Raw genomic sequence first — 18,490 nt, 5'->3', positions numbered from 1 at the left:
AAAGTGCTGGTCAAATTAAAATTTTGATGAAAAGTCAAGAGATCACCAAAGTTATTACAATTATTCCCGAGGGGATCATTGATGCCTCTTGCATATTTCATCCATCCAATAGAGGACCTGAAAATTAGTTAGGATCTTAGCACCTGCTGTTCTGTTGTCTAGGTTTTTGGTTAGATGATTAAAATAAGGTCTGTGTTTAATACAAGTTGAAGACATTATCACGTTTAATTCTATGACATAAAATACCAGTAAATACCTCAGTCATGATTTATTTTGTAAACTATTACTAACTTTGTAAGAGGAAAAGTTTTTGCAGAAGAGGTAAGAGCTAAATCAAACTACAAGTTGAAGAAGAAGATTATTGGTGGTGACACTGACGTCATGTGACCGTGGGGTAGTGCGTCTATAGCCTAACATTAGCTTCTGTTGATTTTATTTAGGCTTCAAAAATCAGAAAAATTATGTTCATTTGTGGAAATTATTGTATTGAACAAAATGTGTTAGTAAACTTTTGTTTGTCACAGGTTTGATTTATTTTCTGCAGGAATCCAAAAAGGCCATATAAAATTTTTGTCAAGGCAACCAGGGATCCTACAAAAATGCGTAATAGTTGTTGAGATATTTCAGTCTGGACCACCCACAGATTCACGCTGCTAGCATGTCTAAGTGTCTAAACATGTAGATTAATCCCTGAAGATTTCATTTTTTATTGTGTGTTGTACAGTGATCATTTTTATAACGGTGTGTTTTTGAAATGATCCAAAAAAAAAAAAAAAAAAAAAAAAACACCCAAAAAACGAGGTCCAATCTGTCAATACATACTATAGATTACATGTTGATTTTCATGTGAATTTCCTAGGTGCTAGCAGTACTGCACCAGGTGCTAGCATCTTGCTAGCTAAAGTTTTTAGATGCTAGCTTACCTAGCCATTGTTTGAACTGGGTTTCAGTGTCTATATTTCAGTGTCTTGTTCCGACCTTCACGACCTTTGTGTGAATTTTGGGCCGACTCATTAATCACCATGTGCTGACTCGCACTCTATTCTAGGGCTGAAATCACTTCTACAAAATAATCTCGGAGAGCGCTGAGCATGTACTGCGTATGTATGCGGTGTCATCTGGAGGCTGATCTGAGTCTCCCAGGTTCACAGCTAAACAGATTTGCTCTGACAGCTTTGATAAGTAGAGCCACTAATACGCTGTTTAGAGCTCCAACAAGCCACCGAAGGAAGACAAATTCAATTTGTTCTGTCTGACAGGTAGCAATGGCAAGAGTGATTGGTTTGACTTGAATGGGTTTTCTTCTGAGCTGCGAGCGTCACCTTTTGGCTTCTGGCATTGAAGTGGCACAACCATTTTCCAAATAGCCATTTAGGAGCACATGCAGAGAGGTTAAATCCATCCTCTGCAAACAAAGCTTTTTATCAAAATGAAGTGGGTAAGGACGCCACGCTGCAAGTTCCACGCTGCTGATTCTCTCTGATAAAATACAGCTGTTCCTCAGGGATGATTTTTAATACCCAACACTGATGAATTGCTAGACTTTCTAAGAGGGATGATTTTATAGTGTTGCATGGTGCATTTCTGTTGTGTAATAGACATTTAAATCCTTTCCGTTTTTAGAAAAAGATCTAATTGTAAGCTTGTCCACAGAGAGTTTACATGATTTAACAACGCGACACAGTGTCACACCTACTCAGGGAACTAAAAATATCCCACCTTTTGAACGAGGATGCACTATCAGTTCTCATCTGTGCAGTTGCTGGATCTGGGATCTGTCTCAGAAAGCATCTTTTGGCACAAAGCACTGCAGGCCATTAGCGAGGCGTAAGGAGTCCCACTGGTTTATTTCCAGTTCAGACTGTGGCTTTTCTCGGCACTGGGAGCGGTGATTTATCCTTCTGCTGTCGTTCCTGTCCTGCTGTCCTCAGCACAATCACTGCGCTGGCTCTCTGTGAGCGCACCTTTTGCCAGGCTCACAGTAATACATTCAGCACTTGATAAAAAGATCTCAGATGTGCCCCCACCCTCCCTCCCTTTCCCCCCTGCACCCCCTTCAGGTTAAATGTGATTAATCATTCATTCTTTCTCCACGCATGTCCGCTGTCTTTCTCTCTTATCATCCACATGACAGTTTTTTCTTTTATTTTAACAGACAACCAGGATATGGAGCAACAATTCAAATCCTGTTTTTATGTCATTTCAGTCATTGCTTCTTTTTCGTATTTTATTGGTGTCACTTATTTTTGCGCCGCTAACACCACGGCAGCGCAGCAGGCAACAACCTGTAATTAAACACATCAGCTTTTATTCTGGTGATTACAGGCAGCAGCAGCACAATCCTCTCACACAGTCTAATGACATGAACCAGTGCAGGAGCCCAGGCAGGTTTTTCTAAGTCACGTAATCCCTCGTGATAACTAAAGCATTAGCAAAACCCCAAAGCATCAATCACAGAGGGAGTCGGATGGATTTTGATATCTGATAAACAGCAGGGATTACAGTTATGTGTTCAGTCATATATTTGGATTGTCCCTATATGCGTGTGTGTGAGTGTTTGAGCCTCTGCAAATGTATTGGCTGGGCGCTGATGTGTTTAAACGTCCAGATTAAGACTTCTGTCTGACATTTACTGGCATTAGTCAAATAAATATGAAGCAAATCCCCATCATCTCTTTTTAAATAGTCAAGAACTTAAAATAGTGTCAAACAAATGCCAGTACACCAATACCTACATCACTATAGGATGTATTATAGAGTCTGTAGTGGCTCAGATGAGTGTCTGTATAATATGAGAACAAGCTGTAAAAACATGTTCAGATTAACCAGCTACTGCATAGAGCCTGGGAGCTAAAATGAGCAGCATGACCCCTGTTAACCCTCTGTTTCTCCCCTTCTCTGTCCATCGAGTTCATGCCAAAATGATATGTCCTCATGTTTGCTACGTTTGATTAAACTGTGAATTTAGGAATATATAACATTTAAGCACGATCAGCTTGAATATTTAAGCTAGACTTAAATCTAGACCAGGCCCTCAAGATCTAACCCTGTCTCCTAGAAATTATGTTCCTATAAAAGTCAACAGTAAATCAATTTTGAGAGAAGCTTGATATCACCTGAAATATGTTTTTATTAACATCATGATGAACCGATTTTTCCTGAACACCAAAATGTTGTTTGTTGTTTGTTTTCTGTGCAATATCTGCTCTTGCTCTTAAAGCACAGTTACCATTTTTACGGTTATATTTAGGCACTCATAGCAAAAATAGCGTTGTAGGTTTACGAACAAAAAAGTCCTTATAGGGTTGGACGATGTGACGATCTTATGCTGTGGACAATATTACTTTGTCATATGATGTAACTTTCTGATTAATTGCACAGATTGCGTCAAAAAAGGTGCGATATTTAGATAATTCATTTTATTTTGATATCTAACCAGACCATTGATAACTGTTAAATGGCACACATGTACCAGTTCTTCACCCGAGCAGAACAAGAACCACCGTCCGCAGCTGCAGCCCAAGGCACTGGAGTTTCAGATGAGGAACAGGAAGCAGGACAAGCCAGTGCAGCAACTGAATTTTCAAATTAAAATACCTACCTAGAGCACTTCCTTTGTAAATACATAAAAGCACAGTCCAAATGTATACTCTGTATTGTAGTGGTGAGCAGACAAAGTGTTAAAGCAGTAGAAAGATACTAATCTGAACTTCCAGTCAGGACTTTCAGAATAAAATCAGACTGGAAAGAGGATGCAGATCGGGATTAAGATCATGGATTGCAATACTCCCCATTGTCATATGATCTTTTGGCCCGATCGTCCACACCTACTCCACTTGAAGCACAAGAGAGTACACAGTACTTGTGAATATTTAACTGAACCCATGATCTTTCTCTAATCTTACCCAAAGTATTTCTGTGCTCAAGTTGTACTTAACTTCACTGGAAAAAATGTCACCAGTGAATGTAATCCAGGGAGCAATTACATTTTAGAAGTTTTAGAAGTTTTAGGAGACAGTGTTGCCAGATCAGGTACTACAGTTGTAGTCAGATGAAGGCTCCTAGCATGTGAGCTGTGGTGCTTCAGAGGAGCCTTTTACCATGCTCTCAAACAAAATTACAATTAATGAAATTACCACAAACTAACTGTGGCTTGTAAGGGTCCCTCTGTGCAAGGCTGGCGAAACCTACGCTCCTCTTTTTTCCCCCCCAAGTATTTTTTTAAGTCACGATCACAGACAGCAGTGGAAAAACAACAGGAAATGAGGCTGGCCAGACTTGAACTGTAGACATTGCAGTCTTAACCCTTAAGCTACGGAGGCACCTCAGACTTGATTAATTCAGTGTTTTCACATAAGAATTCATTTTGCTTAAAAACCGAAAACCGAAGTAAAACAGATGTGGGAGAAGACATCAGTAAGCCATAGCTTTAAACAATGGACGTCCCTCCGAATTAAAATTAAATCAGACAATATAAGAACATGAATTAATTATTTTTTTTAAAAACTATTTTTTTAACATTATGTGTGTTTTTAATGTATTTTCCTGACAGAATGATTAGACTAAAAAACGTGCCCACAGGTCAGTATTTGGATTAACTCGCACTGTTTACAAATTCTGACATTATTCAATTCTGAAATTAATAAAGTAATCTTTAATTAAAAACATGTTTTCAGAGGCTTAGTTTCGTCAGGTGCCCTGGTACACGGTTGTTTAGTACACAGTCCTAATGAGGCAGCGGACTGGGTTTGGATTCAGACCAGGATACATCGTCACCCATTTCTCATTTTGCAGATTCCTATTTTATTATATTGTAAACTGTCTGCTGCAGACAGTGTCATATCTTTTAAAATAAAAAGGCCATTTGTTCTGTTCTCAGACTCTGATTTCACTGAAGCTCAGCCTGCAAACAGTAAATTTATGTCTGCATTAAGTTCTGTTTCATAGTCTGTCTGATTTTTCTGTTCCTGTAGATTTGCTCCTTTGTGTTCACTGCCTGATGCCCTGATGCCTGCACAGTCGATATATAGCTCCAAGACTATAACATTGAGTAGCACTTTGTTCTTGATCAGAACAGAAAAAAAAAAACACAAGCTTTTCTCCTTGTGTGAGGATTTGTATCCATCGGCGCAGAGAGGACTGAGATATCCACACAAAACGTCCCAGTCACTGTGTCCGATACTTAACCTGTCAGAGGGAACGGGTGCACAAAAGCTGTAGTAACACGGAGAGATGTCGTCTGTGTGATCTGTGCTCTGCAAATCATTGTTCAGGAGACAGCACAGCTCAGTGATCAAGGCTCTATCCAGGTGGAAATGATGGATGCGCAGGACATTGGTTAAACTCAGCACATTTAAAACATTTCCTGACACCCTCTGTTCGCCCCGACAGCGCTGTCTCCTTTGATGATCCTTTTGTAAACTTGAATACATTAAAGGCAGGACACATTTTGTTTGCTTAGATAACTTTGAATTGAAGTTCCCTTACCCAACCACTCATGTCCCATTGAGTATATTTGTTAATTATGGTATGAATTTCAGTAGAGGTATTTGAATGTTTCAAGTGGTGTAAGAAGCTTTTGAATAGAGACACATTAGCATAAACACTCTAATGTGAAGTTGGACTTGTCTGACATATTCATCAGTCCAAGGTCAGGACTTTGCAGGGGGCCACTCATTCGCATTTGTAAGTGCAGGGTTGGAATTAGCACAGTGGGGGCTAGGGCTGAATAGGGTCTTGTACAGTGTAGAAACTGACCGCAGCTGCCCCTCCGTCTGACTGGGATGTCCTGAAAATCATTGTGTGTGCCCTACGGCCACCATGGCCTTTGTGCCCATATTGCAGTAATTTGGACTGATTATGTGCATATACTATACCACTAACTGCTAACTAACTAGCTAACTCTCTGCTCCTATCGCCAGCCTCACCGCTCTCTCTCTTTCTTTCCCTCTTGCTCTTTCTCTCTCACCACACACACAACCTACGTACTGACTAGAGATGAAACAACATAAAAATGTTATATCATGATTATTGTGACCAAAGTTGTCATGGTTATCAGTGTTATCATGGTCATGTTAAAATGTGCTGAAAATGTTCAAAAGCTAACAACACACAACTTTGTTACTGAAATTGTTTCACTTTGTGAATGTTTGCATTTGAACATTAAAATAAAAACATGTCCAACACAACTGTGTCACAGGTGAGGACCAGGGACTAATAGCAGTACTGGGTTTGCTGCATGTTCAAACGTATTATTATTATTATTTGTATTATTATTGTTATAATTATTATTATCATTATTTTTGTTTTTTTTTTCAAGCTGTAACATCTTTCAGAGCACAGACACTGTAGACACACCTGTCCAGTGCTGTTAAACCAGAAACACTGCTACACTGCACTCAGTGATGAAACAGTGAGCTGCAGCCCTGACATAAGTTTTAAAAACACACAATCACCACTTGAACATCTCACATCAAGGCTCACTGGCCAGCAGCTCACTCTTTCTCTAATTCACTATTCTAGAAGAAGAAGCTGAATGAGCGACTGATTGACAATCACACTTTGGCTGCAGCTAATCACTGGTCAAAGATCCCAGGATTCTGTTAAATTGATAAATGATGACATGATGCACCTCACTGATACCTGATAAGAGACTGCATCTTAAAACATGTATGTTTTATTTATATAAAAAAGTGAATAATTTATGATTTTAATGTAATTTGTGTTAGGCCAAAAGTCCTTGACCTGAAACTGACGAAATTCCTACCGTATGATCACATCCAGTCACAGGACTGTGTGTAAGTATAAAAGCTGAAGGAAAATACATTAGCAGAGTACTGCTGGAGTTCAGTCTGGCCAGGGTAAAAAACCCAACAGCCAGTTACTGCATTAGAGCGAATCACTAAAGCTCACCTCTCAAATCCCTCACCCAGGAATTGGTAGAAGCTTCCTAACAAGCACTCGCTTTCTGAACAAAAGGCAGGAGAGCTATAGGAGAGGTGTAGAACAAAACTGGCTGTTTTCTTACCTCATGCTAGCTAATTGATGACCTAGATAGTTGAGGGAGACAGCTGTATAACTCACTGTTAAAGGAAAACATGGAGAGGGGGAGAACAGCATTGGTCTCCTTTTGTCTCTCTGACCATCTTCAGCTGCTGGTGGAAATTGCATTGAGCCCGTCCTAGGGTTGTACGACTTTGATGAGTGTCTGCACATGACATTCCTCGACACAGCAATGCATAACATTTGGGTTTGTATGGCTAAAAAGCAGTGACCTTGTGGAGCAATCTAAGCCGGGAAGCCTTTGATGAACGACAGAGCGCCAGACGTGGTCAAGTTCAATGTCTCATACAGACATATTATGATAATACTGATAATTTATCTTCAGATATTGTCACAGATGTGTGAAATGTTGTGAGCAGATACCAGAGAGCAAAGTTCTGATTTCTCAAAAAGGATGCAGGCAGCTATGGAAAATATAAATTATCACATTTACTTCAGTAATGATAAATGTCCATGATATGTCTTCATGTTGGCTAGTTTTAGATTTTTGTACAGATTACTCACCATTTGACCAGTTTGAGGCTTCTCTGCATTGGTTGGTTGGTTAAACTTCTGATTAGATGTCATTGGTTGAAGCTATTCTTTGTTTTGAAGGTGTACTTTACTAGTCACAAAGACTCAGCCTTTGAAAGCAGTTGTCCTCTGCTGTCTTCTGTGGCTTTGAAAGAAATTTGTAGGGTCTCAGAAAAGTTGTTGCATTTAGAGTTTTACCAATATTGATATTGGTAAAGGAAAAGCCTCAGATGCTGCCTAAAATTTGGTATCACACGGGTCCGCAAGTAAGTTTGGCCTCGGGCCAATTTTTATGGTAATCCATTAGATAGAACATAATCAAGCATAGTTTAAGAGATCAGTCGATAAAAATGCAACTGGAATTTGCTTTATATGGGGCTGTAGCCCGCCGTCACATATTATACGTTTGGTGTTATTTTTTTCATACCGCGCATCACATGTCCACTAGTCTTTGAAGCAAGCAACAGAACCTTTGGATCCTCTTGTCAGAACTTTTCAGAATTAAAGGGCAAAATAGCTTGACATAAAAATAAAAATAAAAAGTTTAGCCCCGTGGGCCTCCAATAGCCAACCACTGCTTTATTGGGTATCGCTGAGTATGCAAATCTATTTACGAGTCTGATACCATGTAATTTATTAATAAACTTTATAGTTTGACACCTGGATAAATGGCAGTTTTCCCAGAAATCAGTTCTTCTTCACTGCTCTAAAACAGCAGCCTACACAGGAAATTGCACTGTGCAGCCACTGTCAACTGCTGTTTTAGATCAGCGAAGAAGAGCATTGATTTCTGGTAAATACTGTAACGTTAGCCTTTAGCAAAATGTCAGCAATTCAGCAATGTAACACTGGAAAGTCCCACCTGTGCAAGGCTTTAATGTCAAGGGGCAGCACTGATGTTTGGGCAACTAGTGTGGGAAATGTTATTTATTTCTATATTTATTGTTTTATGATTGAAAGTCAAATTAGATAATAAAAGATTCGATGACATTCATATTTCTGTTCATGTTTAACCAAAACAACAACAGTAATCATATCACATTCATACAGGGTTAGTAGTACACAGCTGCTAAACAGGGAATCAGTATCAGGGAGAAAAAAATGGTATCGGAACATCTCTAGCTGCATTGTGGGAAGTGTAGGAGTTTAACCTAAGACCTAAACGTCAGGGTGTCTCTGCCTCTGCTGCATCTTCAAATCTTTAAGATTTTATTTGTGTTAATAAGATGTGATTCTATGAAGCCTCAAAGATTATTTTTATTGAACTAATATTTATCTAATATTTTGTGCTCACAAATTCTTATCTTGTTTGCACAGGATAATATATTGTGTGCACAAAATATGGATTGTGCAAACAAGATAGAAAAAATTTTCTTCAGGACTTTGCTCCGTAGAATCTGATAATTTATTTAAAATAGTTATATGAGTAAATTAAGGTTGGTAACAGATTTCTGATACAGATACTTATAGGCTTATTGCCCATTCGTCTATACTGTACAAGATGTAATTTCCACTGGGGTTGGAGGGGGACACGTTCCTGTCACTTCTCAAAAAATCTAGTTTCTTACTGAACCAGTTTTACAGTTTCAGTTGGATTTAATGTCTAAGATTTTTCTAAACATTGTTGTCTTACCGTCCAGATGAACCTCAGAACTGAGTCGCTCAAAACGTTGATATATTCATCCGAGTCACCTTGTTTTTGTTACTGTGCGCTCTCAGCAGTTAGACTTCAGGAAAAAGGAAAACGGTGCTTTGCAGACATTTTTTGACCCAGTTTATGTCTCTCAGGCAACAACATCCAGGCTTCCATATCTTATTGCTGGAGGTTGTGGGTGCAGCCTGAGATGAAGCCTGCCGGCACCACTACAGGCTATAGGAAGTACTGCTACTTCCTTTGCATGTTATTAGGGTAAAAAAGATTATAAACAGTATATGATATATTTAATGTGTATTTTTAGTATATAACATATTATAGTGATTAAAGGGTCAATATGCTTACACAACAGCCCTTTTTTTAATTGTCATACAACTGTCAAAGCACAAAAACCAGCTTCATCATAATTTGATATTTGCCAGTCTGATATAAATGTGTCAACAATTCACTTTTTTTTTCTTGATGGGTTAAAAAAACCTCTGACTTCATCATTTCCTCTGCTGTACTGAGACCTACAACCTTGCTGCTCTCCAGCAGTGAATTTTAGAGCTAACTTTATGCTGAGTGACTATAACCATAACCCATGAAAAGGCAACACAGTGAACCTGGGTGAAGACCCCTCAGAAATGCTTCCACACTGATCCTGTCAAGACATGGACAGGAAAAACTGCTGATAAGTTTCATTAGCTTCAGTCACTTCAGTCATGTGTGATTGACATGAGAAATGTCTTTGCTCTTTATCTCAAACACACAGATTCTGATTGATCTGCGCTCTCCCTCTCTGTTGCAGTTTAACTTTGTTGGCAAACTCCTCGGGCCACGTGGGAACTCGTTAAAGAGACTACAGGAGGACACTCTCACAAAGATGTCAATTCTCGGAAAAGGATCCATGAGAGACAAAGAAAAGGTAACACTCCAGTCTGTTATTTCACTTTTTATTCTTGCTCTCCTGGCTCCTTTTGCTGTTTTACTTTCACCTCATTTTTTTTTATCTCCATCTGCTGCAGTAGGTCTTTCACATAGTTTGAAGTCAAGGTGGGCTGGATCTACTTTTAAAGTTAAGAAAGAGAGATTTTAATAGGAAGTCCAATAAAAATCCAACTTGAATCATAATTTATTTACAAACTAAGGCTTTTACTCAGGGTGACATTGTCCTGTTGTTCCTGTTTTCTTCAGTTCTCCTAATTATGTGTTTATAAAAAAACCACACAGAGAGTGAAGGCTCATCATATATGAGTCTCTCTGTTCATGAAGGTTTGAATTAGGGCTGCATCTCATTGAGCTACTGAATATTTTTCTAAATAACAAATAAATTGTTTGGCGTATAAATTACTATTTAAAATAGTAAAAATAAAAAATCCTAGAGCATAATTTGATGTCTCTTGTCTATGGTTTTGTCTAAACAACAATTGAAAATGCAAAAATATTCAGTTAACTATTAGATGAAAAAACATGAAACAGAACATGAGAAAATATGAACATTTTTGAAGCAGGAACTAGATTTTTTTTTTTTTTGCCATTTATGCTTAAAATTATATTTACCGATCATCAAAATGATTGTAGATTAATTTTATGTCAGTCAAGCAACTGATTTTTGTGTGTTTTTGATAGGATATATTTCTCTGATTGTTAAATAAAATATTTTTGAAAGTGTCTTATTATTGAAATTTTGCTCAGCTGCAACGTCTTTTAATTGTAGTTGATATGTTTTAGGTAATTGGAGTAAAACTTTTGTTAATTCAGTTTTAAATTATGTGCTCATTGCCTTTATGTATTTATTTATGTTCGATCAGATCTGAACCAATCACACTCACTTGAACTGCATTTGAGTGACAGCTGGTGGGTCATATGGACAGCACAGACATTTGAAAAACAACAAAGTTTATGAAGATGTGAATGATGCTGAGGATCACCAAACACATCTGACTTCTTTCAAAGTCTGTTCTCTCCCGTACTAAACAAAACACACAGTCAAATCAAGTGCACACTCTACACAAGAACACACTTTGTCTAGGTTTGTTGTGGGAACTCTCATAACAATGTGTATGTGGAGAAACACTGGGTTTAATGAAAAGGCTAAAGTGGAAATTTGAAACACAGTCCAGTTTAATGACTTCCATCATCCGTGATCATGTTGGTACATAAAGAGAGGATATAAACGGCTCCAGTAGCGGCTCTTTAGCAACAGGATTGATTGCAGACTGGACTGGTTAACTGGAAATAAATCGACTTCACTTAGCTCGTCTGCGTCCCTCCGCTCTCTCTGTTTGTCAGAGGTGATTTGTCGGCGGCGATGATTTTTCGCCATCATACAGCACATTCTTTTTGATTACCGTGATCAATAGTCTTTGATGGTCGGCTCCTCTGGAGCACCCAGAAAAAAGATCTGTCATGGAGATATGCTGACCTCGACAGCCCTTACCTGTCTCGCATAAACCCCGCTGCGGGATTTATGACTGACAGCTTTCTCCATGTAGCGTTGCTTCCTCTCTTTTAAAGGTGGGGGGGGGGGGGATACACCCTCGCTGCAAAACTACCACTTCATCTTCAGCTTGCTGCTGACTTTCTGTTTTCAGCTGCACAGCATGTGTCATTGTCGCGTTCAGCACTTAAAATTCCTCGTGTAGGTCAGGCAGGCGGTCCACTGCAGAGCACAAAGACAGGTCTACTTTAAAAGCTGTCTGTTTTCTTGGAAGAGCCAAGTGAGGCTCTATCGCCTTAAACAATGTGTTTCTATTTATACTGATAAAATACATAGTGTACTGTACTCCTGTGCTGTGCCCGACTGACGGGAAAGTAGATAGTGTACAGTCTTCATCCTGCTGAAGACATTAGATGGAAATCTAACTGTAGTGTTTCTACTCAGATAATACAGATGTACTGTACAATGTTCAGTATATTCCCCTTCAGGCTCTTAGATATGACGCAGACCCTGCAAAGAGCCGAGGTGATTGCTCAAATATTTGCTGCTGCGGGACCTTGATCTTGTGTTGACAAGAATGTGAGCGCAGAGAGGCTGGAAGGCGCTGAGCTGTCGGAGTCACAGTCTCCCCGCCTGGTTTGTGGACCCTCGGTCGTCCTGCTGCTGTCAGAGCCGGATGATGTAAAGGCATTCGTGCTCCGCGCCCCTTCCTCGTTAGCGCTGTGATTAACCCATCCATTTTTGCTGCACGGGACTTGGGCTCCGTCTTTCATTTTCCTGAGAGAAAATTAAATCATGTTGTCGTTGTTTTTACTTTTTGCTGAACTGCTGTGAGGATGTGGAAGAACCGTCCTCTAACCGGAACATGAACCCTGCTGTGTGTTGTTGGAAATGGTGCAACTGAAATCATAATAACAAGGATATGAATTATGGGAGATAAAATGCCAGGGCAACAGTGTTTTGCACCAAATTGTGAGCTTACAGGCTCAGTAAATAATTATCTATTGACATGTCATACTAATCAATGTACTCCTTGCAGCTCTCACTGAGTATTTATTATTGTCATTATCACCCAGTTTATTATATTGTCATTGACGACTTGTTCATCCTTTTTACTGTTTGCAAACTCAGCCATTATGAAGCAGTGTCCTCCTTTTTTTGGTTTCTTTTTTGTCTTCCTGATGGTGTAGATTTGATAATCTTGTGCTACAGGCTTTAAAAACATAAAACAGCAAGTAAGTAAAGTTTATTTATATAGCACCTTTCACAGATAAAAAATCACAAAGTGCTTTACATCATAATCAAGTACAAAAGTTCAAGATGAAGAAATAGGACAATAAAAAGCAATACAATAATAAAAAGCAATACAACAAAATGGAGGAGGTATTCAGACAGACTAACCAAAAATCTGTCTGAATAAAAATATTTTCCGCTGCTTCATGAAGACGTCAGAGGAGTCTGTGGATCGCAACGACAGGGAGAGAGTCCTCCACAGTTTGGGTACCACACCTTTAAAAAGCACGGCCACCTCAGGGTTTATAACAGGTTCAAGGGACGGCTTGTTCAGTTGACTTAAGAGCATGACTGGTCGTATAAGGGAGGAGGAGGTCGGTGATATATTGAGTTGTTTGACCGAAGGTGAGCACCAGTATTTTAAAATAGATACAGACTTTGACTGGGGGTCAGTGGATGGAGGATACGCTTGGCGTGATTTGTGATCTCTTGTTGTTTCTGGTTAAAAGCCAGGAAGCTGCAATTTGGACAGTTTGGAGACAGGTCAAAGACGTTTGATTCAGACATGTAAAAACAGCTTTACAATAATCTAATCAAGAAAAAAATAAAGACACGAATAATCATCTCAACCTTAATTTCTATCAATGGTAACCAGTAAAGTGAGTAAAGTGCCAGTACGGGGAGAGATACAGCATGGTCTTCCTGCCAAGCTAAGCCTGGTAGACACATTTGTACAGAATATATGTTGTATATGTTTTTATTACCACGTTGAAGAGAAAATCTGCTTTTTGTGTTTATAATCCACTTTGAATGTCAGAGGTGTAGATAAACAAGGCTGATGGAGCTGAGCAGTAGATGGCTGTTCCTGTTTCCTACAGTCTGATGCGTTTCCTGTCGTTCCGGCACAATAATTCACCCTCATTTTCTAGTGTCTTGTCCTTAAATATTTAACTTGAATGTGAATGCACAGAGCTCGACGTTTTTCTTCACATCAAATCTCCATCTGTAGGAGCTCCTGTGTCCGGGGCGTCGTGGCCCTCTGTTTCCAGAGTGAGCGACTTTTCACAAGCAGATTTACTGAGAGAGGGAAAAAAAAAATGTAAACAGGAGGAAGATGCTGGCAATAGATATGAGAAACAGACAGCTATAATCTCCTGCCGTGGGCTGCTTAGCTGCTAAAGCACTGAGCCGGATCACGGATGCTTCTTATCAGCGCTGGGAGAGGAGTTCCCATGTATGAAAATGGCTCCAATATCAACTTTATCTTATGCAAATGATGTGGTCACCCGCACAGATTGCTTTCAAACAAAATGACACTGGACGTGTTAAACAGATCTTATAGACGGACAAAAAGAACAGATACTTTTTACATGCTGACATTAGATTAGATCCTCTGTTTCTTTGGCTGATGATAGTTAAAGAGCATGTTTTTCTTTTTTTTTTTTCATGCAAATATACCAAGGAACAAATGAAAGGGAAGAGGAGATACAGATCTGCACCCTGCTTTACACTCCCTGCTCAACACCGTTAGCGCTGGTGCGATGTGCAAAAGAGCCCTCTGCTCGTAAAGCACAGATTTATGGGGGAAATTAACATATCATTAACATACCACAGGCACTCTTAAAAGAAGGTTATTTATAATTAGGTGACATCAGAGACACTGGCGTGCATGGTGTTGGGAGAGGGAGAAGGGGAAGAGGAATTTGCCGCCATTGGAATGGCCCTGGAGAAGACTTTTTTTTTTTTTTGAAAAGGGGAAACTGGGACGCCAAACCTGTTGTTTCCTTTGTGTAACGTGTTGGGAGACGTTTGGGGTTTTTGCTGTCCTATTTCTTGCCATCAGTAACACTATACTGGCCTGCTTCTGTCGGGCCTGAATGGCCTATGCAGCCCCTCACTGTTTACATGCTATTCTTTTCTGTTGCAATCAAAATGAACTGTGCCTCTGCTGGCAGAGGTCAAAGGGAGCCAGTTACAACTGCTCTAGTTTCAGAGGTTTGAGTGGCGCTTCAAGCTCTTCTCAAAGCTAAAATCTGTAGCTTTCCTTACGTTGATGCTCTCTGTGGCAACAGGTGATTGAATTGGTGTTGGAACTCCAGCATAGATGGCACAGTTGTTGTTACTGTGTGTTTCAGTCAGCCACTGAGCATTTGCTGCAGTAAGTCAAGTGAGATACTACTGGGTTTAGGTTGTTCGGTTTGATGTGAAATGTCTGGTGCAGCAGTAGTTTTCTGAACAGAGGGCATTGAGAATATAATCGCAGTAGCAAAAAGTTTTATGATACTCCAGGTGATGGATAAATGTATTAATTAACAGTATTTTAAAGCATGAAGGAGCTCTGTCTCCTAACAAATACTGTCATGTACAGTATAACTGGAAATAAAGATGGACGTAGCCTCAGTGACATCACCCACAGGTTTCTAAAGAGCAGTTTTGAAGCTCGGAGCGGGCTGCTCTGACGTTGCCATCTTGGCAGTGCCTGACTCCACCTGACTCCCGGCTCATCCAGAAATGGGCAAAGAGGTGGAGCGTGTGTGGAACCAAGACTTTGGTGCATGCCAGTTTAATATCTGTGGCAAGTATACGCTCCCTTTAGCATTGTTAGCTGCTGGGCATCTGGATGTCTTGCTCAACAGGCCAACCCAAGGCTAATTCAACTAATACCTGCTAATTAGTGCTAACATATAAATAAAACTAATACTAGTATTTAACTCACTTAAAAAAACAGGACTACAGACTTCCTCACATTCTGTTAGTTGATTAACTTTATAACAAGCCGTATTGCATGAAAAATCCTCCAAAACCATCACCAACACCGTAAATACTGTAACAGCACCTGCATGTCAGTTATTTTGTCACTTCCGTGTTGGCTTCATTTTTCACCCCACTTGGTATAACTAACTTGGAGTAGAAAACGTGTTTTGTCATTATCATTCGCTATGCTACAGGCCTCATAACTACAGGGAAGGCAGTGCTGTTTTTTTAGTCCACCACCATCCATCCATTATCTACACTGCGGGAGGCTGGAGCCAATCTCAGCTGACACTGGGTGAGGGTGGAGTACAGCCTGGACAGGTTGCCAGCCTATCACAGGGCTGACATATAGAGACAGACAGCTATTCACGCTCACATTTAGAAGCACCAATTAACCTGTCTTTGGTGCATGTCTTTGGACTGTGGGAGGAAGCCGGAGCACCCGGAGGGAACCCACGCAGACACGGGGAGAACATGCAAACTCCAAACTGAACGTTCTTGCTGTGAGGCGACAGTGCTAACCACTGCACCACTGTGCCGCCCTTAGTCCACCACTTTGGTGTAAATGTCTCACCAACTATTGGAAGGATTGCCTTTACATTTTTTATATTCATGAGCCTCAAAGGATGAATCCTAATAATTATGATAATCTCTTGACTTTTCGTCTGGCATTGCCATTGCGATACTGAAATATATTGAAAACTATTGAATGGATTGCCGTGAAATTTGGTGCAGACACTTTTGTTCCCCTCAGTATTATTTGTCTTTACTTTGCTTTCCTCCAAAGTCAGAATTTAATACTTTGTTTTAAGACCAAACAGCTGAAAAACCAATGACCTTCCCATCAGCCTCAGCTGTACTTTGTGTGTAATGTTTGCATGCTAACAAACTAAACTGAGAAACATCACCGAAAGTCTGCTTTATTTTAGCTGATACTGATCCATTAACATAGGATTTGTCAAGACATGTCCAAGATAAATGTAAGTTTAGCAGGAACTACGTTTCAGCAAAAACATGAGCGGCAAAGCAAATCTCTCAGGTCATAGTCCTTTAGAGCAACAACAACACTGGTGTTTCAGCTCTTCAGCCTGTTAGTCGAACAGTGTTTCCACTGTTTGGATCTATTTATGTTCGATAACCTGTTGATAAAATTGACAACAGACCATTATTTACTTAATGATCTTGAACTGTTATTAGATTAGAAACTGAGATTTGTGTCAGTCTGGATTTATTTACAAATCATAACTGGGATGATTTTGTGCTTTGTGAAATTTTCGACCAAGTCCTTCACTTTGTTACCAAACTACTCTTTACACTCAGGTCAGTGGGCCACTGTTGGAAGTGTGACACAGCACAACCCAATATATCCAGCGTCACACTGTAGTACCTTCCTTCTTCAATGAGCGCTGACTTGACATCATGACATTGGCCCACACCTCCAACCCCTGTTAACCAATAGGAAACTGTTCTCTACCTGGAGGAGGTTATTTAATTTTTTTGAATCTGATTAAACTGCTGTCATGTGCTCCAGTATTTCATTTGTGGCAGTTGTTGCCCTTCCACCTCCTCTTTACTCTTTTGATGAGAAAAAATTAAGTGAAGTATAAATATAAAGCTACTTTGTCTAGACTGATAATTTTTCGGAATGATTGCTCATTTTCTTTACATTGTTCTCTATTGTTTTAAAATAAAGTGTCAATATTGCAGCCTATAAGACATATATCCTTTCCCCCCGGAGTTGCTGAATTTGTTTCGATGAAGCTACAGAGAAAAATAAAAACAACGAGAGCACATATTATGATGAAGTGCACAACAGCACATACTTCATCTGTGCATTTGTTATGAGGACAGGCAGCTGCGCGAGGACAACAGCAATCAGTTAAATGTGACAGCAGCAGTCGAAAGGATTGTAAGGGTTGCCTGCGTGCAGAAATATAAGTTTACAACAACCCACATAAGTATTTTCTGTTTGTCTTTTTGTAACTCTGCAGCACCGAAGCATCAGACCTCATTATGTAACCGTAACGGAAAAACTTCCCGCAGTAAATCCTTTCTGAAATACAAAAAAAAAAAAAAAAAAAAAAGATAAATGATCTTGACTGTGAGAGCTAACTCGCACACTAGCATTCCCTAGACAGAGGATATATGACACCAAACTTTTCTTTTTTTTTTCTTTTTCATTAGGAAGAAGAGCTACGGCAGAGCGGCGAGGCCAAATATCACCACCTGAACGAAGACCTGCACGTCCTCATCGAGGTGTTCGCCCCGCCGGCTGAGGCCTACGCCAGGATGGGTCACGCTCTGGAGGAGATCAAGAAGTTTCTCATACCAGTATGTTCCCCTCTCTCTCTCTCTGTCTCTCCACACATATACACACACACACAGACACAGAGTCTCTCTGGCGTTTGTGTTTTCCTCCTCCTGAATCTCCTCGCAGCTGCTCTTTGGCCTCGGCCAACTCATTCTCAGCCTGTCCACAGTGAAGCCAGTGAGTAACAGCAGAGACAACCCGCTCTTTCACTCACACCCTCCGTCTGTAACTTGCACTGCAATTCTGTCAGGGCCATCAGAGTGTGTGCGTGCGTGTGTGTGTGTGTGTGGAAAGCATCTGGCTCAGTGTGTGTGATGCTGGGTGGGAAGTCGTGGATATAACAGGAATAAAAGAGCGCAGGAGGGGATCTCTCCGCATCGGCCAAACCCTTCTTGGCAGCATATTTACTCTTCCTCCATTCATTATGGATGTTCTCTCCAATGCTCAGAGCTATGATGATTTACATCTCATCATTAATTATCCCCCACCCCCCACCTCTCCCCTCCATTCTTGCTGTTGCCATAAAACATATTTATTGATA

General features: G+C 40.1%; 1 protein-coding gene across 2 annotated transcripts in view; it reads left to right on the top strand.

The window, feature by feature from the left end:
• khdrbs3 (KH domain containing, RNA binding, signal transduction associated 3) overlaps positions 1 to 18,490 on the top strand; it is a 117,674-nt gene that overhangs the window by 56,653 nt on the left and 42,531 nt on the right. For both annotated transcript variants that reach the window (XR_011693931.1, XM_071500611.1), the window contains exons 3-4: positions 10,020 to 10,136; positions 17,823 to 17,969. Coding sequence is in view for 1 of the 2 variants with exons in the window: in XM_071500611.1 (XP_071356712.1) it covers positions 10,020 to 10,136; positions 17,823 to 17,969 (264 nt within the window). In the remaining variant the exon portion in view is untranslated. The remainder of the gene's footprint in view (positions 1 to 10,019; positions 10,137 to 17,822; positions 17,970 to 18,490) is intronic.

The sequence above is a fragment of the Trachinotus anak genome, unplaced genomic scaffold (genome assembly GCF_046630095.1).
Source record: "Trachinotus anak isolate AG129_WGS33_773 ecotype Australia unplaced genomic scaffold, CSIRO_AGI_Tana_v1 ptg000016l, whole genome shotgun sequence".
In the NCBI taxonomy this organism is placed as follows: domain Eukaryota; kingdom Metazoa; phylum Chordata; class Actinopteri; order Carangiformes; family Carangidae; genus Trachinotus; species Trachinotus anak.
Note: the sequence above shows the minus strand (reverse complement) of the source record. Positions and strands in the feature narration are given on the sequence as shown.